The following is a 27,533-nucleotide window of genomic DNA, read 5'->3' as shown; positions in this document are numbered from 1 at the left end:
TTTTCAATGAGATCACCTCTCATTCTTCTATACTCTGAAGAATATAGGCCTTGTCTACTCAATCTCTCCTCATAGGACAATCCTCCCAACCCAGGAATCAGTCTTGTAAACCTTTGTTGCACTTCCTCTATGGCAAGTTTATCCTTCATTAGGTACAAGATCAAAACTGTACACAATACTCCGGGTGTGCTCTCACCAGGGCCTTATATAATTGGTCTTTACTCTTATACTCAAATCCTCTTGCAATAAGGGCCAACATACCAATCATTTGCTTTCTTAATTGCTTGCAGTGATTCATGTACAAGGACACCCAGGTCCCTCTGAACACCAACATTTCCCAATCTCTCACCATTTAAAAAATACTCTGCTTTTCTATTTTTCCTACCAAAGTGGATAACTTCACATTTCTCCACATTATATTCCATTTGCCATGTTCTTGCCCACTCACTTAGCATCCTCCTCACAACTTACATTCCCACCTAGCTATGTACCATCAGCAAACTTGGAATATTACATTTTGTCCCCTCATCCAAATCATTGATGTAAATTGTGAATAGCTGAGGCTCAAGCACTGATCTGTACCCAACTAGTTACAGCCTGCCAACCTGAAAATGACCCGTTTACTACTACTCTCTGTTTTCTGTCCGTTAACCAATCCTCAATCCATGCTGGTATATTACTTCCAATCCCACGAGCCATAATTTTGTTTAATCACCTCGTGTGGCACCTTATCGATTAGCTTCTGAAAATCCAAATACACATCCATTGGTTCCCCCTTATCTATTCTGCTAGTTACAACCTCAAAATACTCAATCTCAAAACGGATTTGTCAAACATTATTTCCCTTTTATAAATCCGTGTTGACTCTACCCAATATTATTATTCTTTTCTAAGTACCTTGTTACCAAGTCCTTAATAATAGATTCTAGCATTTTCCCTACTACTGATGTCAGGCTAACTGGTCTGTAGTTCCCCGTTTTCTCTCTCCCTTCTTCCTTAAATAGTGTGGTTACATTTGCTATCTTTAAATCTGTGGGAACCATTCTAGAATCTATGGAATTTTGGAAGATGACAACCGATGCATCCACTATTTCTATAGCCACCTCTTTCAAAACTCTAGAATGTAGGCCATCAGATCCAGGGGATTTATCGGCTTTTAGTCCCATTAATTTCTCCAGTATCATTATTTGACTAATACTAATTTCTTTCAGTTACTCATTCTCAGTAGTCCCCTGCTTCTCCACTATTTCTGGTGAGTTTTTTGCACCTTCTTCCATGAAGACTGACCCAAAGTAATTGTTTCATTTCTCTGCCATTTCCTTATTCACCATTATAATTTCTCCTGTCTCAGCCTGTAAGGGACCCACATTTAGGTTCGCTAATCTTTTCCTTTTACATACCTATAGAAGCTTTTACACAGTCTGTTTTATGTCTCTCGCTAGTTTACTCTCATTCTATTTTCCCTTTCTTTAATCAATTTCTTGGTCCTTGTTTGCAGAATTCTAAAATCTTCCCAATCCTCAGGCCTACTCCTCTTTTTGGTAACATTACAAACGTCTTCCTTTGATCTAATACTATTTTTAACTTCTCGTTAGCCACGGTTGGACCACTTTTCCTGTGGGGTTTTTGTGCCTTAAAGGAATGTATATTTGTTGTAAAATATGGATCAATTCTTTAAATGCTATCCATTGCTTGTCTACCATCATACCTTTTAATGTAGTTTCCCAATCTACCTTAGCCAACTTGCCCCTCATACCTACGTAGTTTGCTTTGTTTAGATTTAAGACCCTAGTTTTGGATTCTAAATCATTTTCAAACTCAACATAAAATCCTATCATATTATGGTCAATCTTCCCTAAAGGCCCCTTTACTACAAGCTTATTAATTAACCTGTTCTCATTGCACCATATGAGATCTAAAATAGCCTGTTCGCTAGTTGGTTCCTCAACACACTGATCTAGAAATCTATCTTGTATACATTCCGTGAATTTTTCCTCTACACTATTACTGCAAATTTGGTTTGCTCAGTCTATATGTAGATTAAAAGTCCCCATGATTACTGTATTACCCTTATTACATGCATTTCTAATGTCTTGATTTATACTCTGCCCTACATTACAACTACGGTTTGGTGGGAGTTATTTATAGGCCCCCAATGTTTTCTGCCCCTTGCTGTTTCTTAGCTGCACCCAAACTGATTCTACTTCTTGATTTTCGGAGCTAAGATCCTTTTGTTCTACTGTCTTTATCCCATCCTTTATCAGGGCTACACCTCCTCCTTTTCCATTTTGCCTATCTCTTCTAAAAGTTAAATATCCTGGAATATTTAGTTCCCAACCTTGGCCACTTTGCAATCACGTCTCCGTAATGGCTATTAGATCAAACCTTATTAATTTGTATCTGCGTTATTAATTCTTCTATTTTGTTGCGATTGCTTCACTTATTCAGATACAGTGCAGTTAGCTTTGACTTACTTCTATTCTTCCCTGATGTTACCTTAGTCACTGATGCCTTATTACTACCTTTGTTACTCTCTGTCCCTTCCGACCCACTCTGCTTATTTTTTAACCCAAAACTCTACTCTAGAGCCTTGACATTTCTCTTGCTGCTTTTAAATTTACTCTTTCCTCAATCCTCCTGAGATGTTTGCTATGTCATCTGTTCCAGCCTGGAAGGATCTGCTGGCAAAAAAAAATTAAGGCCACGGTCACGTTCTTGAGTATGTCATTTTTTTTTTTTTTGAAATTCGTAGCCAATCGTTCCAATTCTTTGTCAAATCACAAACGCCAGAGGTCACCTTGGGCCCATTCAAGGATCACTCTGCGCCAATGCTCTTAGCCAAAAGGCCTAGAGCCACTGCACCGTTCCTGGAAGTACTGCAATACCAGGTTCGTGCCATGGAGGTGGATGGGTCAGGTCCCCCACACACCTCCGTGGAGGTGGTTGGGTCAATGCCCTGCTCATTCTGGCTCCAGGAGGGGGCAGATTTCTGTGACCACCTCCTTTATGAAGCGGAGCCGCTAAACACACTGCTCATGGCAAAGTACAGGTAGGAAAAGTGCTCCCTAAAGATCCTAGGTGCGTAAGGCTTCCTGCTGAAAGCCTTCCTCCATCCACCGTCTGCGAGCAGCTTGTCTTCTTTGCTGCGTCTGTTCCATCTCCCAGTCATGCTGCAGCGTGAGGGGGACTGCAACTCGAGCCCCCATGACTGGTAGCAAGTGGTATTCTCCGAGGCCTTCGAGTAGCAGCCAACGCTTTCCCAATGCACTCCCTGCACAGTTGAACAACTTCTGAAGTCGTTTATCGCAACCCAGTACTTCTACAAATTCTGCAAGAGTCAGTACAAAAGCAATAATCAACTTAAGTAACGCTGGTGGGGGTCCCTCATACGGCTGAACACACGTTCAGTTGTGCATGTTTGGGTGTGGGCGTTGAATGGAGGGACGACGTCAAGAATAGCAGGTCAAAAATGCCAACTCTGCACACTGCCGGCGCAGTTACCGCCCACTCTATCACCCTCCCCAAGATGGCGAGGAGCACTGGAAGTGGGCGGAAGCTAATTTTTAATAAAAAATAACAACCAAATCTCCCGCCACTACGGTGTCGAATTTCACTGCCTAAATTTATCATTTGGATTCCCTCATAGCTTGTGAAGTCATAAAACAAGTTCAAAAAATAATAGTTCACAGAGCTAAAAGTATTTTCAGCCTCTTGTGCCGTAACTCACCTGTAAAGGTGGCAACCCAATGAAAGGCAGGAGTGATAGCTATCTGACCCACCCCATCTCTTCCTATCTGGAAGCTGCTGACTCTCACAGGCGTCCGACTTCCAGCCTCCGGAAAACTGCGACTGGCACTATTTCACAAACTGATTCATCACAGCTTGAAGATATTTGCAAATCTCATAATCGACATTCAAATCAATACTGTTATTTTATAATTTCTTGACTGACATTTAAAATACTGCAAAAAAATTATCTTTGACAATCACGTCACTTATTGACCTAACCAGCTGAAGCACTGTTGTGCCAACTCATTGGTCTAGGGTGCTCCTGGGCACGGCCAAGGGTGCCATCAGCCGGTCCAGGCAGCGGGCGGTCGAGGGGGTCGTTCAACCTGACTGCCTGCCTCTCTTCCGCTCTTACATCCGGTCCAGGGTGTCCTTGGAGATGGAGCACGCGGTGTCCACCGGTACGCTCGCGGCCTTCCGCGAGAGGTGGGCACCGGAGGGACTGGAGTGCATCATCACGCCCGGCAACCAAATTTTAATTTGATTTTACGTTTTAAAGTTTAATTTGTTTTCATTGCCGGTGCTTTTAGTGTCCCCCTCCCCTTTTATAGGGGGCACTGGAAAAATTTGATTTTAGCGCCCCAAAAAAAAATAAATTAAAAAAAAAAGGGGCCTTGAAAATGTCTGCTGTGTCACCCAGGTCGGGTGGCATGGTTTTAATGTTTATGTTTTTGCAGGTAAACTCAAAAATGCTCATTGGTCTAGGGGTATGATTCTTGCTTCGGTGTTGTTACTTGAAATTTGCGAGAGGTCCCGGGTTCAAATCCGGGACGAGCCCTCAGTTTACCCATGATTTTTCCAAAAAGAGTTTTTTTTTCAAGGAACACTTCAGATGCGTTTCGGAGTGACCAACTCGCGCACCGTTATATACTGCTTAAAAAACTATAATTTTCAAAAGGGACAAATCTTATTTAGAAAACATAACCCTTTCCTGAAAAAAATTAACCATTCACGAAATGAGAGAGATCAATTCGCAGTTGCTTGCAATCCAACGAACGGCTTAACTCCCATACAAAACCGTGCCTGAGCCCGCCTCACACCCCGCCGGAGTTACACAGCTCGGAGCGCCGCTCCCTCCCTCCCTCCCGGAGTTACAGCTCAGAGCGCTGCTCCGTCCCCGAAGTCCCGCCTCTGCTGTCTCAGAGCTGCGCCACTTTGAGGAAAAGGCAGGCTTTAAGAAATGGAGAATATCCGACAGTTTGTAGGGTTTCTAATGGCCGCGGCGTTGCTGGGGCCCCTCTCGGTTGTGATTGTTTTGACTTGGGTGCTTCAGTGGCGAAAGGGACTGGCGTGGGACCTGGGTCTTCTTGAATTTAACTGGCACCCAGTCCTCAGCACCATCGGATTCATCCTCATTCATGGATTCGGTATGTATAAATCCCCAGTTATAAGTTGTTAGTGCCTGAGTCATACCGTTAATATGTCTTGAAGTTAGAGATAGAGTCCTGAGCTGAATAACATAAACTGGGTAGCGGCAGTGAGCAGATGTACTTGCTTAACACATCACAATTTAAGCAAGTGTTGATTTTGCTTTTCTCAGAGAAGCAGGACTGTGTGTCCAAAGAGTCTATATCTTGTTGCGTCACCATCGTTTAAAACTTTGATAAAGTAGTAATCAAGCCTAAAACTTTGGGATTTCATCTATTTTGTGACTGTCAGTTTATGGTGTAAAGATTTTCCCTTTGAGAAAAATATGCAGAGGTTTTTGCTGAACATACAATGCTTAGAGCATAACTGTTTAACATTATCTAAACTTTGTTTTACAGCATTAGAAATAACCATGTCACTTTTTAAAAATAGTAAAGTAAGCACAAGCTTACTGTGAATTCAAGTTAACACTTCTCAGGAGGAGTTTGTATTCCCTTTATCTTTGTGTACATACATCTTCGATCTTTCTGTATCAGAATTGAGCCTTGATAAATGCATAACTTAACTCAGTTTCTGGTTGGATAGGAGTCAGACATTTAACTGTTTTCACCTAAATCAAAAACTTACTATACTTATCAATAAATTGATAGGATTTTGTACATTACAATCTTCTGCTTTGATCAATACCGTTTCAGCTAATACTGGCCAACTGCAGTAAAACTGATTTATCTCCTGTTAATAGATTGAAACCCTTTCAGAACCTGCACTGATAATGACCCAAGTACAGCTGAAAGTCTGCCTTTCCATTCCTATATTTTCAACCAAATAAATATGACTAATAAAGTAAGTATTACACTTAGGTCCATGACAGTGGAAATGTAATGTTACTGTGGATTTACACACTGAAGTAAAAATATTTTCATTTCTTTCAGCTCTTATCGTTTACAGACTGCCCTGGACATGGAACTTCAGTAAGCTCCCTATGAAGTACATTCATGCTGGCCTAAATATTTTAACCTTTGTTCTCATGATCATTTCATTTGTGGCAGTTTTTGATTTTCATAACTCCAAGAGCATTCCTAATATGTACAGTTTACACAGCTGGATCGGGCTGGCTGCTGTTACTATGTATGCTCTACAGGCAAGTAATTTTTCAGCCTCAATGCATACTACATTGAAATGAAGCAACATGTAGTTATTGCTCAGTTTAATATTGTGAATAAACTGTGTGCAAATAAGTTAACTTTACAATAGAACCATAGACATTTACAGCACAGAAGGAGGCCTATTGACCTATCGTATCCATGTTGGATCTTTGCTAGCCCAATTTATAAATATTTCCATTACCTTGCTTTCTCCCCTAGCTCTATATCTTGCTGTTTCAAATATTTGTCTCATTTTCTCTTTTATAAATTAATAGTCTGTGCCTCAAATACTCCCTGTAGCAAAGCATTCCACGCTCCAACAACCCCCTTAATAACATTCTCCTAACCTCTCCCCTTGGCTCTGATTTCCCAATCAGGGAGAAATAGTCTTTCTATTTACTATTAACTTTATTAAAATTCTTCATAATTTTAAAAACTTATATTTAAATAAGGTTTTGAAATGGTGGGGACGATTAAGGACCAAAAAGAAATCTTGTGGAGGCAGAGGGCATGGCTAAGGTACTAAATGAATACTTTGCAGAAGAAAAGGATACTGCCAATGTCACAGTAAAGGAGGAAGGGGCAGAGAAATTGGAAAGTGTAGAAACAGATAAAGAGGAAGCACTAAAAGGTTGGCAATGCTCAAAGTAGAAAAGTCACCCTGTTTGGATGGGTTGCATCCTAGATTGCTGATGGAAGTAATGCTGGAAATAGCAGAGACTCTGGTCACAATCTACTTGGATATGGGAGTGGTGCCAGAGAGTTGGAGGGTGCAAATGTTACATCTATGTTCAAAAAAAGGGGAGAGGGATAAATCTGGTAGCTACATGCCAGTCAGCCTAATGTCGGTGGTGGGGAAACTTCTAGAGACCATAATCTGGGACAACATTTGTTACTTGGAAAAACATGGGTTAATAAATGACAACCAACATAGATTTGTTAGAGGCAAATCGTGACTAACAAACTTGATTGGCTTATTCGATGAAGTAACATAGAGGGTTGATGAAGTTAGTGCATTTGGTGTGTATATGGACTTCAAAAGATATTTGATAAAGTACCACATAAGAACATAATAAATAGGAGCAGGAGTAGGCCATTTGGCCCTTCGAGCCTGCTCGCCATTTAATAAGATCATGGCTGATCTGATCATGGACTCAGCTCCACTTCCCTGCCCGCTCCCCATAGCCCTTTATTCCCTTATCGCTCAAAAATCTGTCTATCTCCACCTTAAATATATTCAATGACCGAGCCTCCATAGCTCTCTAGGACAGAGAATTCCACAGATTTACAACCCTCCGAGAGAAGAAATTCCTCCTCATTTCGGTTTTAAATAGGCGGCCCCTTATTCTGAGACTATGGGAGGAAAAGCAATGTGTGAGGAGGACACAAAAAACCTGTAAAAGGGATATAGACAGGCTAAGTGAGTGGGCAAAAATTTGGCAGATGGAGTAAATTGTTGGAAAGTGTGAGGTTATGCACTTTGGCAGAAAAAAAAATCGAAGAGCAAGTTATTATTTAAATGGAGAAAAATTGCAAAGTGCTGCAGTACAGTGAGACCTGAGGGTCCTGGTGCATGAAACTCAAAAGGTTAGTATGCAGGTACAGCAAGTGATCAGGAAGGCCAATGGATCTTGGCCTTTATTGCAAAGGGGATGGAGTATAAAAGCAGGGAAGTCTTGCTACAGTTATACAGGGTATTGATGAGGCCACACCTGAAATGCTGCATACAGTTTTGGTTTCCATATTTAAGAAAGGATATACTTGCTTTGGAGGCAGTTCAGAGAAGGGTCACTAGATTGATTCCGGAGAAGAGGCAGTTGACTTATGAGGAAAGGTTGAATAGGTTGGGTCTCTACTCATTGGAATTCAGAAGAATGAGAGGTGATCTTATCAAAACATATAAGATTATGAGGGGCCTTGACAAGGTGGTGCAGAGAGGATGTTTCCACTGATAGGGGAGACTAGAACTAGGGGGCATAATCTTAGAATACGGGGCTGCCCATTTAAAACTGAGATGAGGAGGAAGTTCTTCTCTTGAGGGTTGTAAATCTGTAGAATTTGCAGCCTCAAAGAGCTGTGGAAGCTGGGTCATTGAATAACTTTAAGACAGAGATAGACACTTTCTTAACCGATAAGGGAATAAGGGGTTATGGGGAGCGGGCGGGGAAGTGGACCTGAGTCCATGATCGGATCAGCCATGATCGTATTAAATGGCGGAGCAGGCTCGAGGTGCCGTATGGCCTACACCTGCTCCTATTTCTTATGTTCTTATGTCCCCTAGTTTTAGTTTCCCCTATGAATGGAAATATCCTCCATGCATCCACCTTGTCAAGCCCCCTCATGGGCCCAAGTTTCAGCTGGAGTTGGTCCTATTTTTTTGGAGCGATTAGTTTAGTTTGGAGTATCTTAGAAATCGCAATTCTCGACATTTAGTTTGCTTCAGTTCTAGTAAATTAGTTTAGTTTCGATTTAGTTAATTTTTTTTTCAAAAGTGCGTGTTACCAGCCTCATACGCCTGTTTTGCAAGTTTAGGCAGTGAAAAGTTACTCCAAACTAACTTAGAACGGAGTAAGTGGCGACTTTTGTATGCTCAGAAAAGTCTTGCGTACACTTTAGAATTAGGCGCAGGTAGCCAGAGTTACGGCGGGGGGTGGGGGGGGGTAGGGAAGGGAAGGGTAGTTAGAGGGAAGTTAGGGGATTTTCCAACGCATTTAACACTTCACTTTTACCGATAAAGAGCCATCATCAATCGATCAATCAGTCAAAAATTTCTACTCGCCTACTGCAGCACCGAGAGCCCACCAACAGCCTGCCGAAGAGCTGGTTAGGCGGGCTCCCAGCCATCGAGGAGATGTTCGGGCAGGACCCGCCACCGGAGAGGAGTTCAGACGGGGCCCGCCATCGGGGAATAGTTCGGGCGGGGCCCGCCACCGGGGAGTAGTTCAGGCGGGCCCTGCCACCAGGGAGCTGCTGGTCAGGCGTGCCCTGCCACCGAGGAGGTGTTAGGGCGGGGCCCGCCGCCAGGCAGGCGTTCGGGCGGGCCCCGCCACCTAAGAGCTGCTGGTTGGACGGGCCCCATCGCCAGGGAGGAGTTCGGGTGGGGTCCGCTGCCGAGGAGCTGCTGGTTGGGCGGGCCACCACCGAGGAGCTGCTGGTTGGATGGGCCCCCACCAAAGAGCTGCTGGTCGGGCGGACCCCGCCGCCGAGGAGATAAGGGCAGTGGCAACGAGGCGAGGGACGGTGAGGCAGGCAGGCCACTTGGCCCGGGATAGGGGCGGTGAACATCGCGACGTCCCTTCGGTCAGGGATGGGGTCGCCTGAAGACAGGACGCGCTGGGAGGGCCAGGAGCTACTGCGCACGTGCGCAGACTCCACTACGCACGCGTGCAGCTGCCGGCACTCTTTTCGTCGCAGGGCTGTAGCTCTGCCCCCAGCTGCTTGTGCTGAGCCGCACTGACTGCTAAACAGGGCTGCTGAACACCGAGAATTGTGAGGGAAGTTTTAGGCGCGCTTTTAATCCTACAAAATAGGCGGGCCTCTCGGAGGTGCGCCGTTCTACGGGACAGCCGAAACTTGGGCCCATTATCTTATATGTTTCGATAAAATCACCTCTCATTCCTCTGAACTCCAATGAGTAGAGTCCCAACCGATCTTCATAAGTCAACCCCTTCATCTCCAGAATCTCCGGAACAGCCTACAAAGGTCTCCTTCCTTAAATACGGAGACCAAAACTGTACACAGTACTCCAGTTGTGGCCTCACCAATACCCTGTACAGTTGTAGCAGGACTTCTCTGCTTTTATACTCTATCCCCCTTGCAATAAAGGCCAGCATTCCATTTGCCTTCCTGATTACTTGCTGTACCTGCATATGAACTTTTTGTGTTTCTTGCACAAGGACCCCCAGGTCTCTCTGTACTGCGGCACTTTGCAATTTTTCTCCATTTAAATTATAATTTGCGCTTCTATTTTTTCTGCCAAAGTGGATAACCTCACATTTTTCCATATTATACTCCATCTGCCACATAATAGACTTTGCTAGCAAAATTAAAGCTCATAGGATTAAAGGGGCGGTGGCACTGGCAGAGTGAATACGTAATTGGCTGAGATAGAAAGCGGAGAATAGTGGTGAACGGTTGTTTTTCAGACACGAGGGAAGTATACAGTGGTATCCCCAGAGTTCAATATTAGGATCATTGCTCTTTTTGATATATATTAATAACCTAGTATAAGCGGCATCATTTCAAAATTTGCAGATGACAAAGAACGTAGCAAAGAGTGAGTAGCAGACTTCAGGAGGACTTGGGCAGATTGGTGAAATGGGCAAACACACGCTAAATGAAATTTAATACAGAGAAGTGTGAGGTGATTCATTTTGGCAATATAAGCTAAATGGTACAATTTAAAAAAGGATGCAGAGAGATCTGGGGGGGGCGGGTGGGATGGAGGGTCACATACATAAGTCTTTGAAGGTGGTAGGGCACGTTGATGAGGCTGTTAAAACGCATACAAGATCCTTGACTTTATAAATAGAGGCATAGAATACAAAAGCAAAGAAGTTGTGCTACACCTTTTTATAAAGCACTGTTTAGGAAGCTGAGGCCTTGGAAAGGGTGCAGAGGAGAGATACCAGGGTTGAGGGACTTCAGTTATGTGGAGAAACCAGAGAGGCTGAAATTGTTCTCTTTAGAGCAGAGAAGGTTAATCAGAAAGCCCTGCTTAGACCACATCTGGAGTACTGTGTATAGTTCTGGCACCAAACCTTAGAAAGGATATATCAGCCTTGGAAGGAGTGCAGCATAGATTCACCAGAATGTTACCAGGGTTCAAAGGGTTACATTATGAGGAGAGATTGGAGAAACGAGACTTGTATTTCCTGAAGTTTTTAGGATTTTGAAAGGAACTAATAGGGTAGATCGAGAGAAACTTTTTCCACTTGTGAGGGAGTCTGGGACAAGGGGACATAACCTTAAAATCAGAGCTCGGCCATTCAGGAGAAAAGTTAGGAAACACTTCTTCGTGCAAAGCGGTGGGGGGGAGGGGGAGGGGGGTAGAACTCTGAAATCTCTCCTACAAAACACAGTAGATGCTAGCTCAATAATTCTTATTCTGAGATTGATAGATTTTTGCTAGCCAAGGGTATTCAAGGATATGGAGCCAATGAGGCTAGATGGAGTTAGGATACAGACCAGCTTTGAACTTATTGAATGGCAGAACACGCTCGAGGAGCTGAATGGCGTACTCCACTTTCTATATTCCTAATCGAGGTGTTCAAAATTATGAAGGGTTTTGATCGTGTCAATAAGGAGAAATTGTTTCCAGAAGATACAGATTTAAAATAATTGGCAAATGAACCAGTGGGGTGATAAGGAGAATTTCTCTTTTATGCAGAGAGTTGTTATGATTTGGAATGCACTGCCTGACAGGGTGGAGGAAGCAGATTCAATATAACTTTCAAAAGATAAATAGATCTATACTTTAAAAGGGGGGAAATGCAGGGCTATGGGTAAGGGGTAGGGGAGTGTGACTAATTAGATAGCTCTTTCAAAGAGCTGGCACATGCATGATGTGCTGAATGACCTCCTGTGCTGTATGATTCTACGAAATCTCCTCTAAGCCTTCTCTGTTCCAGTGGAAGTAGTCCCATTATCTCAAATCTGTCCTCATAACTACAGTTTCCCATCTTTGGTGAATATTCATTGTATGCTCTCTACTGTTTTAATATTGTTTCTATAATGCAGCACCTAAAACTGTACACAGTACTTAACTGTGGCCTACTCTTATTTAACATTGTAATTAATGATGGTTAAGCTAGTGTCAGTCTTGTATCACTGGATTATTAGAACACTACAGCTCTAAGTTGAATCTTTGGAGACGTAATTTTAATATCAATTCACATCTAACATCATTTGCAGTTTGGTTTTATTAATTTATTTTTGGTTTTGTGAAATACTAGGATATAGGTACCATTTCAGCAATTTCTATCAAGAGTTTTCATGTCATCACCATCTGACATGTGATAGTACATAAGAAATAGGAGCAGGAGTAGGCTATTTGGCCCCTCAAGCCTGCTCAGCCATTCAATAAGATCATGGCTAATCTGATCATGGACTCAGCTCCGCTTCCCTGACCGCTCCCCATAACCCTTTACTCCCTTATCACTCAAAAATCTGTCTTTCTCTACCTTAAATATATTCAATGACTCAGCCTCCACAGCTCTCTGGGGCAGAGAACTCCATAGATTTACAACCATCTGAGAAAATAAATTCCTCCTCATCTCAGTTTTAAATGGGCGGCCCCTTATTTTAAGACCAAGGATGTAAGCCAGCAGATCCGGGGGACTTGTCTGCCTTTAGTCCCATTATTTTACCAAGTACTAATTCATTAGTGATAGTGATTGTATTAAGTTTCTCCCTCCCTACAGCCCCTTGATTATCCACTACTTGGATGATTTTAGTGTCTTCTACCGTGAAGACTGATACTAAATATTTGTTCAACGTCTCTGCCATTTCCCTGTTCTCCATTATTAATTCCCCAGTCTCATCCTCTAAGGGACCAACATTTACTTTAGCCATTCTTTTCCTTTTTATGTGCCTGTAGAAACTCTTGCTATCTGTTTTTATATTTCATGCTAGTGTTTTGCTAAACACTAAAAAAAAGTGTTTTGCTCTGCATCCATGTGGGGTATACATAAGATATCATGGACCACCCCAACCTGTGAGAGAGCATCTCCGCAGGCCGGGATATAAAAAGAGCTGGAGTACCAGGCCCTGGGACTTCGTGGGCCACCCCGACCTGTGAGGGAACATCTCCGCAGGTCGAAGCTATAAAAAGAGCTGGAGCATGCTACTGCTCCAGGTGGACGACTGGGTGATGTCATCAGGACCCAAGTCGCCGTTTGGAGCGTGGGCAGGAGCATCAGCGAGGCTCTGGTAAAGCAGAGGAGCGGGAAGATCGTGGCGGACTTGCGCCGAATGATCGTGACGGAGGTGCAGCGGGAGATTGTGGCGGAGGTGTGGAGAATGTTTTTGTGGCGGAGGAGTGGCGAGAGATCGTGGCGGAGGTGTGGCGAATTAAGGTACAGGGCCCAGAAGAGCCGAGGGCCCATGGGCAGCACGGGCCTGCCCACACGTGTGCGCGTTAGGTCCGTGCAGCAGAGCAGGTCTCCAGTCGTCCTGGTTAACCCTTGCCACTGGATAAGGGCCTAGTTCTGTCAGGCCCGTGTGGTGGCTGATGTGCAACGGTCACCTCACGTTTTAAAAAAAAAAAAAAATCCATGCACAGGCATCTTCCACCCCATCAACTGGAGTTCAGGACTGGAACATCGGGTCCTTCATTGAAACATCTGTGAACTCGTGGAAGCAAGTCATCCTCGTTCGAGGGATCGCTTATGATGATGACATAAGCCTGAAGGGCTCGCTATATAAATTCTTCAAGTAGTACTGTACTGGATCATGCACAACCTTTTATTGGGAAGATTAAAAGTTTATTCTGCAAATATGAACGTTAGGATGTTGGCATAACCCTTAATTGAGATCCAAATAGCAACATGTACACCAGAACAGTTCCTTTTTTCTATTAACATGCTGCTAACTAGCCTCAGTGGAGTGAGCCTTTGGCTTAGTCAGCCTGCAAATCCTTTCACTATTCTCCAAGGGAAGAGTGTGAAGATACAAAAACAATAGCAACTAGCCTGTTATTCCTACCTTCTTCATTTGCTGTGCTAACTAAGGATCCTAGTACCCACTTTCGTAGAATTACAGAAGGTGGCAGTTCATTCCTTTGTGTGAGTCTGCTAGCTCTTCCACTGAAACGATCTAATCTTAACGGATCATTGAAGTATGTTTTTGTGGCCAATTAAAATCCTATTTATATTCAGGTTTTATTTTTAATGTCATAAAAGGAGAAAATATTGAATTTGGGAAAATTCCAAGTAAATTCAGAATCAGTTTAAAAAAAAAGTTTTTATTTTAGACACTGCTAAATCTCAGCAAAACAAGCAATGGGCTTAAAAAGTAAGCAAAGCTATGTAACAATGCACAATTATTTACACAATTGATTGGCCATCAATTTATTTTTAGGAGCCTCATCATTAGAATTTCACTTAACCCCTCACTAGTAGTTGTTGGGGCTCCAGCCACTTACTTGCAATTATGATGGTGAGATAATAAAAATTGTCGGAGTTTATGCACTGCAGAATAGTTGTGATCTTGCTTGTAGTAACAATGCCTTAGTGCGTGATTTGAGTCAGCCTTTGATGACTTCAGTCTTCAGGGCACCCTCACTGCGCTAACTGTGTCAATGTTCTATTATCCTGGCTTCACATCTAACTAGGAATGAAAGGCTGACATTCTGCAGTTTAACCAATATAGTCCTCAAAACAGTAATCCACAGCATGACCCTGGACAACGTGGGCCACTTCCCATGCCTTGGGAGCCTATTATTGGCAGGGGCAGACATAGACGACGAGGTTCAACACCGCCTCCAATGCACCAGCACAGTCTTCGGCCGCCTGAGGAAGAGAGTGTTTGAAGGTCAGGCCCTCAAATCTGGCACCAAGTCTATGGTCTACAGGGCTGTAGTGATATCCACCCTCCTGTATGGCTCAGAGACGTGAACCATATACATAGACACCTCAAATCGCCAGAGAAGTACCACCAATGATGCCTCTGCAAGATCCTGCAAATCCCCTGGGATGACAGACGCACCAACGTCAGTGTTCTCGATCAGGCCAACATCCCCAGCATTGAAGCACTAACCACACTCGACCAGCTCCGTTGGGCGGGCCACATTGTCCGCATGCCGGATACAAGATTCCCAAAGCAAGCACTCTATTCAGAACTCCTACACAGCAAGCGAGCCCCAGGTGGGCGGGGGAAACATTTCAAGAACACCCTCAAAATCTCCTTGATGACGTGCAGCATTCCCACTGACACCTGGGAGTCCCTCTCCAAAGACATCCCGAAGTGGAGGAAGTGCATCCAGGAGGGCGCTGAGCACCTCGAGTCTTGTCGCCGAGAGTATGCAGAAATCAAGCGCAGGCAGCGCAAGGAGCATGCAGCAAACCAGACCCCCCACCCACCCTTTCCTCCAACGACTGTCTGTCCCATCTGCGACCGAGACTGTATTCCCATATTGAACTGTTCAGTCACTTGAGAACTCACTTTTGAAGTGGAATCAAGTCTTCCTCGATTTCGAGGGACTGCCTATGATGATGATCTAAAGATGATCCAGGTCTCCTTAAAAAAAAAAATGTAAACTGCGTAGTCTTTTTTGCTGAAAATCAGGTCCAGTGATGTGTGTTGATGCCAGCGATGCAATGTATGCACATCTCTGTATCTAATTTTGGTGACAATGGAAATTTAGGGTTGTTTCCTTCAAATTCAGGAGGAAATCAGTCCTTAATGATTCACTACTACGAAAAATCTGAGAGTTCATCACTGGAGATTAGTAAAAACTAACTTTAATAATGCCTACTAATCCCATTTCTCTGTGCTTTTTAATAGATGGAGGTCATTTGTCCCATCGTGTCTTTGCTGACTTTATGCTAGAGCAATCCAAAACTAATCCCACTGTCCCTGCACTTTCCATAGCTCCATATTTCTATACTTCAAATATTTAATTACTTTTCCCTTTCCCAAAATACAATGGTCTCTGGATCCCTCTCTGTGGGAAAGCATTCCATGCTCCACAATGCACTGCATAATGACATTTCTCCTAAACACGACATTCGGTTTCTCAGTGACAATTTTAAATTGATTACCCCTCATCACTGACTTCCCAACCAGAGGAAATAATCTTTCTATCTTCACCACATGAAAATCCTTCAGAATTAAAAAAAAATCTCTATTAAATCTCTTCTTAGCCTTCTCTACTCCAGTGGTTATAGGCCTAGAAATTCAGTGGTTTAGCACTGGCCGCTAAGGCCTGTTTTGATGAAAAAATGGCGGCTGACTCGCTTCCACCCGCTTTCAGCGGGTCCCGCGTCGGCCGCCATCTTGAGCAGGTTGGCAGCGCTGCCATTGCCAGCACTCGCTAGAGAAATGGAAAAATAGAAAGACTTGCATTTATATAGCGCCTTTCATGCCCACTGAACTTCCCAAAGCGCATTACAACAACAACTTGTATTTATATAGCACCTTTAACGTAGTGAAATATCCCAAGGCACTTCACAGGAGTATTTTGCGATAAAAATTTGACACCGAGTAGAAATTAGTGCAGGTAACCAAGCTTGGTCAAAGATGTATTTTTAAGGAGTGTCTTGAGGGAGGAAAGAGAGGTGGAGAGGCAAAGGGGTTTAGGCAGGGAGTTCTAGAGCTTGGGGCCTAAACAACAGAAGGCATGGCCACCAATGATTGAGCGATTATAATCAGGGATGCTCGGGGCCAGAATTAGAGGAGCGCAGACATTTTGGCGGGGTGGGGGGCGGCGTGGGGTGATTACAGAGATAGGGATAGATTACAGCCAATGAAGTACTTTTTGAAGCGTAGTCAGTGTTGTAATGTAGGAAATGTGGCAGCCATGTTGCGACAGCAAGCTCCCACAAACCGCAATGTGATGATGACCAGATAATCTGTTTTCGTGATGTTGATTGAGGGATAAATATTGGCTATTACACCTGGGATAACTCCCCTGCTCTTCTTTGAAATAGTGCCACAGGATCTTTTACATCTGCAAGACAGGATCTTGGTTTAACATCTCATCCGAAAGATGGCACCTCTGTCAGTACTGCACTGGAGTTTCAGCCTAGATTTTTGTGCTCAAGTCCCTGGACTGGGACTTGAACCCACAACCCTGACCTTGAGGTGAGGGTGCTACCAACTGAGCCACGGCTGACACTAAATGACCTGATTCGAAATGAGGCAGATTGTGACGTCAATGATTGTGCGTCAAATCAGCGCTGCACAATCAGTCATTTTCAACCTCGCTGCTCCACAACCAGCCTCTCTCAATCACGACCAGCTGATTAAGCGTTCAGCAACAGGAAGGAGTCCCTGGCAGTGCTATTTAAAGGGATCAACTTGCAGCTGACATGGTTTCTCAGTTTTGCTGGCTCTGTCTAAGTTTCTGCAACAGTTTGGAGCTTTCTAAACTTGTTTAAAGTTGCTGAGGTCAAAGGGAGTGCTGCTGCAAATGGAGAATGCTTGATTCTCATTGAAAGGCTTCTGCTCACAACACTTGCTCACAGTCATGGGGATTCTACTTGCAGTCCCCCTCATACTCAAGTGTCTTCAGGAGAGGGAGCAGAGGAAGCAAAGAAAAGGTGAAGATGTGCAGGAGGCCATACCCACCTAAGGTCTTCCGAGTGCATTTCTCTTACACTGCTCCTCACTTAGGTGGAGGCATTAGGAGGCTCCTCTGCACCAAGAGGTGGTCACAGCACTCTGCCACCTCCTGCAACCGGGCTTGCAGCCTCAGAGCAGGCCATCCACAGCTCTTCCTGTGACCTTTTAAGGTCACAGCGGATTCTTCCAGTCTGCAGCAGGAGACATAGCAAACATTTCCTAGTTCGCTACATCCGGGAGGTCACAGAGACTGTCTACACCAGGAGAAGGGACTTCATTGTCCTCTCTCTGAACAGAGAGAAGCAGGATGAGCAAGAACGAGGCTTTGCCAGGGTAGCAGGTTTCTCCATGGTGCAGGGCGCCATCGAATGCACACAAGTGGCAATGCGAGCACTGTACCAATTCTGAGATGTTCCGTAACCGCGAAGGCTACCACTCTCTGGTCACTAACGCCTAGAAATTGGATAAGGTCTGAAAAAGGGCAGCGTCACTGCCCAGCTCTATTTGCCTGCGCCCGTACTAAGTGGTGCAGGCAGCACACAAAATTCGTGCCGACTGCTCATAATGATTGGAGTGCTCATGGGATTTCAGATGCTGCACTGGAGGCTTTGTTCCTGAAAGTGCAATGAAAGTAAGCTGTCCTCAACCCGCTGGGAGGCAAAAGAACATCCACGGCCATTTGCAGAAAGTTGTGGGCGGAGATTACTGATTTTGTCATGACCACCAGTGTGGTCCCTCAAAGCCTCCTTGAAAAAATGTAACATCCCCACTGACTCTTGGGAATCCCTGGCCCAAGACTGCTCAAAGTGGAGGAGAATCATCTGAGAAGGCGGTGAACACTTCGAGGCTCTTCGCCGGGAGCACGCGGAAGCCAAGCACAAACAGCGGAAGGAGCGAACGACAAACCAAGCATCCCACCCACCCGTCCCTTCAACCACCACCTGCCCCAACTGTGACAGAGACTGTAGATCCCACATCAGTCACCTTAGAATTCTCATTAGTGTGGAAGCAAGTCATCCTCAATTCCGGGAGACTGCCCAAGAAGAAGTATGAGGTGGTCCCAAGGACTTGGATCTAATGCCAAAAAAAGTTTAATGTCCTCACATGGCTGGTCAAGGTGAGTGAAGGCTTCAGCAAATGCTTATCCCAACATCTGCACCACTAGCATCACACACTGCTTAATGCACCACACCCCCATCAATCACCTACCAATTTCTAGCTATCACCACTCATACCTCACAATCATGGCTTCACTTCACCCTCACAATCTTACCACTGCTGCAATACTCCCACTCTCACCGTGCACACACTGACCACTATTCAACTATGGCGTGCACATTGCGCACGAGTTCTGCTCCACAGGATTCAGATGAGATGGGTGGCCTTCAGAAGAAGGGTGATGGGCATGCGCACGGAAATGCTTGGTGCAATGGCAAGCCTGCCAGACAGCCTTTTATCAGTGTCAAGAAGCATGGAGTCTGGCTGCAAAATGGCGCAGAGCTTGGAGCCCATGATTTCCAGGATAGAAATGATGGACAACTTCAGGTGACACCTTGTGGATCCATCCATGATGCTGCATGTGATGGACGATGTCATGGCTTCCATTGCAGCACAGGCGGAAGCGACCCAATGTCTCACTGTTGCAGTGGCATCTCGGACTGCTACTATTATTGCTGGGTTGGGTCTGTGGAGCAAGAACCTGCTATCCTCTCTCAGGATGACCGCTTTCTTACTCCCATCATTGCCACTCTGCCACTGCCCTTGCTGCTACCAAGTCTCCTTCATCCATTGGCTCCCGGTTAAGCAATGGCTCCATTTTAAAATTTTCATCCTTGTTTTCAAATTCCTCCATGGTCTCACCCCTCCCTATCTCTGTAATCGCCTCCAGCCCCACAACCCCCTCCCCCATTTGAGATATCTACGCTCCTCTAATTCTGTCCTCTTGAACATCCTCGATTTTAATCGCTCAACCATTGGTGGCAGTGCCTTCAGCTGCCTAGACCCTAAGCTTTGGAATTCCCTCCCTAAACCTCTCTACCTATCTTTCCTCCTTTAAGACGCTCTTTAAAAACTACGGGCCCGGACTTGGTGAAGGCCTCCGCCCACCCAAGTCCCGCCCAAAGGGCCGCCGAGGTCCCTGTCTTTGGGCGGGATTTTCATCACCCAGGTCCCTCGAAGGTTGAAGGCTGGCAAATCTGTGACGTACGCTGCCAATCAGGGCGGCAGCCGGCGGGAGCTCTCATTCTCGGCGTCAAAGGCGCTTGCCACCCAAATGCCGCCAAGGATGGAGTTGGGACCAAGGAGGGTCGAAGAACTAAAAATAAAAAGCATCAGAAACAAAAAAAAAATCCGACGGCCTTCAGGGGACCCCATCCAGGTACCTGTAAAAAAAAATAATTTAAATAAACTCCACTAACCTTTTTTACAGCATTTCCACACTTACCGTTGAGGACAGAGCTGCCTGCACTCAGCGGTCCACCGCCATCCCGCCGACTCCAGCCCGCATGAATATGACATCTGGGCGGGTGGGAGTGTATTTACACACATCGGCCGTCTGCTGACGGCAGGCGCTTCCCAGCGGCTCTCCCTTCCCGCCTGCTCCAGGCCACGACGAAAGTGGCACTGGGCAGTTCGACGAGAGGAATGTCGTTGGCAGTGGGCGGTAAGTTCTCCAATTTCGGCCCCTACCCAAAATCTGCCCAAAATTCTCCTTACGTGCCTTGGTGTCAATTTTTTTAGTCTTATAACACTCCTGTGAAATGCCTTGGGATGTTTTACTACGTTAAAGGCGATATATAAATACAAGTTGTTGTTGTTTCATTCACTGGAATCTGAATTTGATGAGGCATTCATGGGCCGTGTAAGTGGTTTTGCCCTTTGGTGGTTTCAAATCACCACCCTTACAACAGTTCTAGACACTGGAATTATAGTGGTGAACAGAAATACACAGTTACAGCCAGATCTTTCGGTCTGTCACAATGCTTTTATTCAAGTTTAAAGCACACACCTGCACCCAATAAAACACAACCTGATGGTGTAAAACAAACACAGTCCAACACAGAACCCTGGCCCGTCTGAACAGGCCACTAACCCGAAGTACCCACGACTAAAACACTCCTGCTCGGATTCAAAAGTGCACCACCGAATCTGTCCAACAAAATTGCGCATACTCTTATGATCCTTGCAACAACCTCCCCACTAAAACCCCTAAGGCTTGGTTGGGATACACGACACCCTTTCACACTATATGGCAGTCTTAAAGATGCGTGGGCTGGGATAAATGCTCACCAATTACCCCTCTGGCTTACTCGCTGCTTCTCCCGATGAGGCGTATCTTCTGGTTCTGTACAAATCTGTGGTATTCAAGTCCAGTCTCAAGGTCAGCTTCCCAGTTGAAATAGCGAGGCCCTTTTTGCTCGTAGATGGTGTTTCTTCTCTCCATCCCATACGGAGTTCTCAGTCCTTGTGCGTTGAATGCAGCACACCAGCGTGGAAGAGGGGAGAGAGAGAGAGAGAGCTGGCAGCCGAAACCTGCTACTCTTATACCTGCAAAATGCTACTTCTCGCGCCAAAAGTTCAACTGTCCTTCCCCCTGAGGCAATGCAACTGAAAGAGCAAAAATTATGTCTTCGGCCTTTTCCTTTGTTACTGGGCTGTTTCCTTGATAAGGCTCCAACAAGTCAGGCTGGTCAAAAAGCTTCCTTTCTGTCCTGAGCACCGACTAATCTTGTTGATCTCCCACTGATGTGTATTCCTGAGGGACATGTTTGGACCTGTCCCAGCTCAAGCTGCCTGCCCTTGTGCAGTAACAGCCAAGTTCCAAAACTTAAAGTTCAAAAGTATAAGTTTTTGCTGTTGATGTTTTCGTCGAATTCTTACAGCAGCTGGTCCAGAATGAGGATTTGCTGCTGACCACCTTCCTCGTTCCCTCCCATTTTTCCCTTTTCCTTGTAGCCTTGTATCATGTGGTGCTTTTCTTTTTATTGTGTGCAGTGTCTGTGTTCCGCATAACCGACTTCTCTGCTTTTGTATTCTATGTCGCGATTTATAAAACCAAAAACACGATTAGCTTTTTAATGGTTTATCTACTTGGACTCACTTTCAGGGAATTACATATTTGTATCCCTGAGTCAGAAGGTTGTGGGTTCAAGTCCCGCTTCAGAGACTTGTGTAGGAATTTCCTCCCCTGTCCAGTAATTCGGCCTGACACCTTACTGGTTAGTGAAATTTTATTAGTTCCACACCAGGATTAACACATGTAGGTGTGTAAGCAGAAATTAACAACACAGTACAAGAACCGTAATACCTATTTCTGTGCTGGGTAGAAGTCGTGTTTGCTGATTTGGCTCCGCTACCGGTGTCTCTTGTCCAGATTTCCTCTCTACAACCGGTTTCATCAAATCACAGGCAGTCTCTCGAAATCGAGGAAGACTTGATTCCGCTCAAAGTGAGTTCTCAGGTGACTGAACAGTCCAATACGGGAATTACAGTCTCTGTCACAGGTGGGACAGACAGTCATTGAAGGAAAGGGTGGGTGGGGAGTCTGGTTTGCCGCATGCTCCTTCCGCTGTCTGTGCTTGTTTTCTGCATGCTCTCGGCGACAAGACTTGGTGTTCAGTGCCCTCCCAGATGCTCTTCCTCCACTCAGGGTGGTCTTTGGCCAGGGAGGCCCAGGTGTCAGTGGGGATGTTGCACTTTATCAAGGAGGCTTTGAGGATGTCCTTGAAATATTTCCTCTGCCCACCTGGGGCTCGCTTGCCGTGTAGGAATTCCGAATAGAGCGCTTGCTTTGGGAGTCTTGTGTCGGGCATGCTGGTCGAGTGTAGGCAGTGCTTCGATGCTGGGGATGTTGGCCTGATCGAGAACACTGACGTTGGTGCGTCTGTCCTCCCAGGGGATTTGCAGGATCTTGCGGAGATGTCGTCGGTGGTATTTCTCCAACTATTTAAGGTGTCTACTGTATATGATCCACATCTCTGAGCCATACAGGAGGGCAGGTATCACTACAGTTTTGTCGACCATAAGCTTGATGCCAGGTTTGAGGGTCTGATCTTAGAACACTCTCTTCCTCAGGCGACCGAAGGCTGTGCTGGCACACGGGAGGCTTCCGAGGTCTGGAAAGTGGTCCACATTGTCCAGGGCCACTCCGTGGATCTTGATGACTGGGGGGCAGTGCTGTGTGGCGGGGTCAGGTTGGTGGAGGACTTTTGTCTTACGGATGTTTTGCCCAATCCACGTCCGAATCAGGGTCAACCAGGGCTGCATCATCGAGCCAACCCTCTTCTCTATCCTCCTCGCTGCAATGCTCTACCTCATGCTCAACAAGCTCCCCGCTGGAATGGAACCAAGTTGAGAAGGAATTTCTTCTCCCAGAGGGTTGTGAATCTGTGGAATCCTCTGCCCAAGGAAACAGTTGAGGCTAGCTCATTGAATGTATTCAAATCACAGATAGATAGATTTTTAACCAATAAGGGAATTAAGGGTTACAGGGAGCGGGCGGGTAAGTGGAGCTGAGTCCACGTCCAGATCAGCCATGATCTTGTTGAATGGCGGAGCAGGCTCGAGGGGCTAGATGGCTACTCCTGTTCCTAATTCTTGTTATGTTATGAACTAAACTATAGAACCAATGGGAACCTGTTCAACTTTCATCCAGGCTAGATCCAAGACCGTCCCATCCTCTGTCGTCGAACTACAGTATGCGGACACGCTTGCGTCTGCGCAAATTCACAGGTTGAACTCCAAGTCATTGACAAACCGGTCTAGTTTTTTTTATACAGACGTTCGCAGTACACACAAAGCAGCAGCTTCTACCAGATAATCACAACCGTTTCACCACTCCTCTGATCTGCCTATCAGCAAGTGTCGCTTGTACTCAGCACAGTGTCTGGGTTCTGTGTAACATACTTTAGCCTTGGTTGGTTTCGCAAATGACTGAGTCATTTGTCCCAAATAGCAAAAATCCTTCATGTGTAAATACGAAGGGAAAAAAAAGCATGTTTCCCCACCTCCTTGTTCCACACTGTTTAGTTAACAACTCTTGCTTAGTAGCAACAGAATTAACCCCTTTACCTTATGTTTCAACACAGACACTGCACACAATAAAAAGAAACGCACCACATGATATAAGACTACAATTCCCCACCTTGAGGGGGAGTTCTCTACAACCCCTCACTTAGCCTCCTCAACAATCCTGCTAGCAATACCCTGAAGCATGCTGCTCACAACCCACAAGTATAATAATTGATGCATTTTAGGAGTTTGCCAACCACAGTATATGATTACTAGTTTTGTTCGCAACTTAGTTCGCAACAGGCTACAATTGATTGATGTGGTACCATTTGCTGACCTTACTCGCTCATCCATTTAGGCTCAAATACATGTTCCTTTTTACCATAATTTTGTACCATTACCACATTTCCAATCTCATATTTGGCTGGTTTCACATTTTTATTAAAATACTACTTAATCTGCTGTTTAGATTTGCCAATGTTCTTGGCTATGAAATGGTTAATTTCATTGACGTACTCCGCCATCTGTTCCAATCATTTTTCCCCGACCAGTATCAGCTGTGGCTCAGTGGGTAGCATTGTCACCTGAGTCAGAAGGTTGTGGGTTCAAGTCCCACTCCAGAGACTTGAGCACAAAAATCTACGCTGACACTCCAGTACAGTACTGAGGGAGTGCTGCACTGTTGGAGGTGCCATTTTTCAGATGAGATGTTAAACCAAGGCCCCATCTGCTCTCTCAAGTGGACATAAAAGATTCCATGGCACTAATTCAAAGAAGAGCACTGAAGCTATTCCTGGTGTCCTGGCCAATATTTATCCCTCAATCAACATAACAAAAACAGATTATCAGGTCATTATCACATTGTTGTTTGTGGGAGCTTGCTGTGCGCAAATTGGCTGCCAACATTACAACAGTGACTACTCTTCAAAAGTACTTCATTGGCTGTAAAGCGCTTTGGGACATTGGTCGTGAAAGGTGTCAAATAAATGCAAGTCTTTCTACTGTTCCCAATTGTAGAAGGGTGGTAGTGGGCACCAATAGGTGTCCTGGAATATGCATAAGCCATCTAGTCATGGCCTGATAGGATGATATGCCTGTGGTGCAATGGGAATGAATGGTATCTACTTTGTGCTGGCCTGGGAGTTCGCCTTTGGCTAAGATGGACACGCTCAGAAACATCACTCATTTCTGTAGCAACTGAGCTTTCCAAATGTTCCATATAACTCATCTAACAGTTGCAGATGCTGCTTGTGGCAAGCAGTAAATCGTCTACATGTTATAACCGGTTTTCTGGTGCTGAAAACACTTTGATTATCTTGGCCATCTTTTTGTGACAAATCATGGGGTCATTGTGGAGGCCTTGCAGTAGACACGTCCACGTGTAACTTTGGTCCTTAAAGGTAAAAACAAAATTTTACTGGTCCTCTCTACCAGGATACTCCAGAATCCATTGGCTATATCTAGCGCCGAGAATCACTCCTGTCGGAATCTGAGATAAGAGAGTGGGCTTTTCCCTAACTACTGGTGAACAAGTTTTTGATAAGTCCTAATTCTCTGCTCAGGGCTGCAGCCTGCTCCGGCTTAAGGCACGTAGAATTGACATTGCCCTGGCCATTGCAGTGAATACTAGTAGTTACTACATTAACGGGTTGTCCCTCTTCCCAATCTCCCCAGTCTCCATCACAATCGGCATTGTGATAACAGACAGCGCCCCAATCAATAACGTCCGGCCCTCCTGTCGTGATAGCTGAGACAAGGGTGATCTGTTTCCCTTGTTACTCATATATCTGTAACTGACACTTCATTTGATCTGTCTCCCTTGCCGGTCTATTTATTAGTTCCATGAGAGCGGCCCTCGTGTTCTCCAACTGCCGCTTGAGGCTCTCATTCTCAAGTACCAATTCGTTTTTAGCTTGTTTCAACTGCATAGCTCCAAGCCCCTGGGTAGCTGCTCTCGATTTCCTCTCTGCAACCAGTTTGCTCACACTAGACGTTTTTTTTTTACAGACGTTCGCAATACACACAACAGCAGTTTCTGCCAGATAAACACAACAGTTTTGCCACTCCTCTGATCTGCCCAATCCCACTGCTCTTACTCAGCAGTGTCTGGGTTCCAAGTAACAGACTTTAGCCTTGGCTGGTTTCACAAATGACTCCCAAATAGTAAAAATCCTTCGCGGGTAATATAAAGGTAAAAAGACAGGTTTCGCCATCTCCCTGTTCCACAATGTTTGGTTAACAACTCTTGCTCAGTAGCAACTGTCAGTGTAACAGAATTAAGCCTTTTTACCCTTATGTTTCAACACAGACACTGACACATCTTGTGCTGGTTTTCTTTTTATTGTAAGATTACACACAAGCACAATAAAGTCCAGGCTGACACTCCAGTGCAGTACTGAGGGAGTGCTGCACTGTTGGAGGTGCTGTCTTTCGAATGAGATGTTAAACCGAGGCACCATCTGCTCTCTCTCAGGTGGACATAAAAGATCCCATGGCACTATTTCGAAAAAGATCAGGGAAATTATCCCCGGTGTCCTGGATAATATTTATCCTTCAATCAATATCCCTAAAACAGATTATCTGATCATTATTACATTGCTGTTTGTGGGAGCTTGTTGTGTACAAATTGGTTGTCGTATTTCCTATATTACAACAGTGACTGCACTTTAAAAAATACTTCATCGGCTGGAAAGCGCTTTGGGCATCCAGAAGTCGTGAAAGACGCTATATAAATGCAAGTCTTTATTATCCTATGCACTCTAAATACTCACTAATTTTATTTGCATTACGGATTCCAAGGGTTTGTCCACAACTGATGTTAAACGAAATGGTTTATAGTTATTTCATTTATCTTTCTCTTTCTCTTTCACAGAGCTGTTACATTAGCTACCCTACAATACTCCAGCACAGCCTGTACTATCTCCTTTCTAACTTATCTTTTCTCCTTTAAGACGCTTGTTAAAACCGACGTCTTTAAACAAACTTTTGATCATCAGCCTTAATTTCTGCTGTGGGTCGGTCAAATTTATCAGTTTGTCTAACACGGATGGGAAGCTTTACTACAGTAAAGATGCTATATAAATAAAAATTATTATCGTACTGAATTATGCTAATACTTTCAAAACCAAATTCTCTTCTAAATTGATCTATAAAAATGGTTCCACATTCTCACTTCTACCATCATTTGTACAGACCAATGGAAATGATATATTTAATATTTCTGCCATACCAGATTCTCCCCTTCAGCAGTGGTCAGTTAAATTATATTTTTTCCTTTTAATATGCTTAGAAATGTCTTTACAATTTTCTTTTATATTATCTGCTTTCCTTTTTTCATATTCTCTTATCTTCCTTTTCATATCCCCATTACACTATTTAACTCTGGAATCTCTAACTATGTATGGAGTTATCCCGTGCTGCACCCCTTTTCACATCTTAGGAATAAATCTATTTGAAGATTCCTCACTGCTAATTCATTGTGCTATTAGCTAATTAATCTGCCTGGAGCCAGATCTCATCTTATCCCACTGAACTTTGCCTTATTTTCTAGTCCTGCCACTCTTATCTTTGACTCTTCATTTACCCATTTCTGTTTTCACACTGAACCGAACTATGTTATGGTTGCTATTTCTCAATTGTTCTATTCTCTCATCTATTATTTGTTCCGCCTCATTTCCCAAAACAAAATCAAACAGCACTACTTTACTTGCTGCACCAGAAACATACTGATCTAGGTAGCAGTATAATATCATTGTGATATCTTCAAGAGCACACTTAACACACAGCCTGTACGATGACTGCAGGTCCAGAACTTCCTGTGGAAGCCTCCTTCTGGTCAGGTGACCTGACTGTTTGTTTATTAAACAGCACTGGCTGCAGTAACACAGTACGTCCACAGTGTGGCGCTACATACATTACACTTCTCCCTCCTTAATGAAA

The 27,533-nt window shown here is 44.6% G+C and overlaps 1 protein-coding gene across 1 annotated transcript in view; it reads left to right on the top strand.

The window, feature by feature from the left end:
* Positions 1-4,872: 4,872 nt before the first annotated feature.
* cybrd1 (cytochrome b reductase 1) overlaps positions 4,873-27,533 on the top strand; it is a 36,328-nt gene continuing 13,667 nt past the window's right edge. The window contains exons 1-2 of the mRNA XM_070874693.1: positions 4,873-5,156; positions 6,090-6,298. Coding sequence (XP_070730794.1) covers positions 4,970-5,156; positions 6,090-6,298 — 396 coding nt within the window. The 5' untranslated portion in view covers positions 4,873-4,969. The remainder of the gene's footprint in view (positions 5,157-6,089; positions 6,299-27,533) is intronic.

The sequence above is a fragment of the Pristiophorus japonicus genome, chromosome 3 (genome assembly GCF_044704955.1).
Source record: "Pristiophorus japonicus isolate sPriJap1 chromosome 3, sPriJap1.hap1, whole genome shotgun sequence".
In the NCBI taxonomy this organism is placed as follows: Eukaryota; Metazoa; Chordata; class Chondrichthyes; family Pristiophoridae; genus Pristiophorus; species Pristiophorus japonicus.
This window is presented reverse-complemented; position numbering and strand designations above follow the sequence as displayed.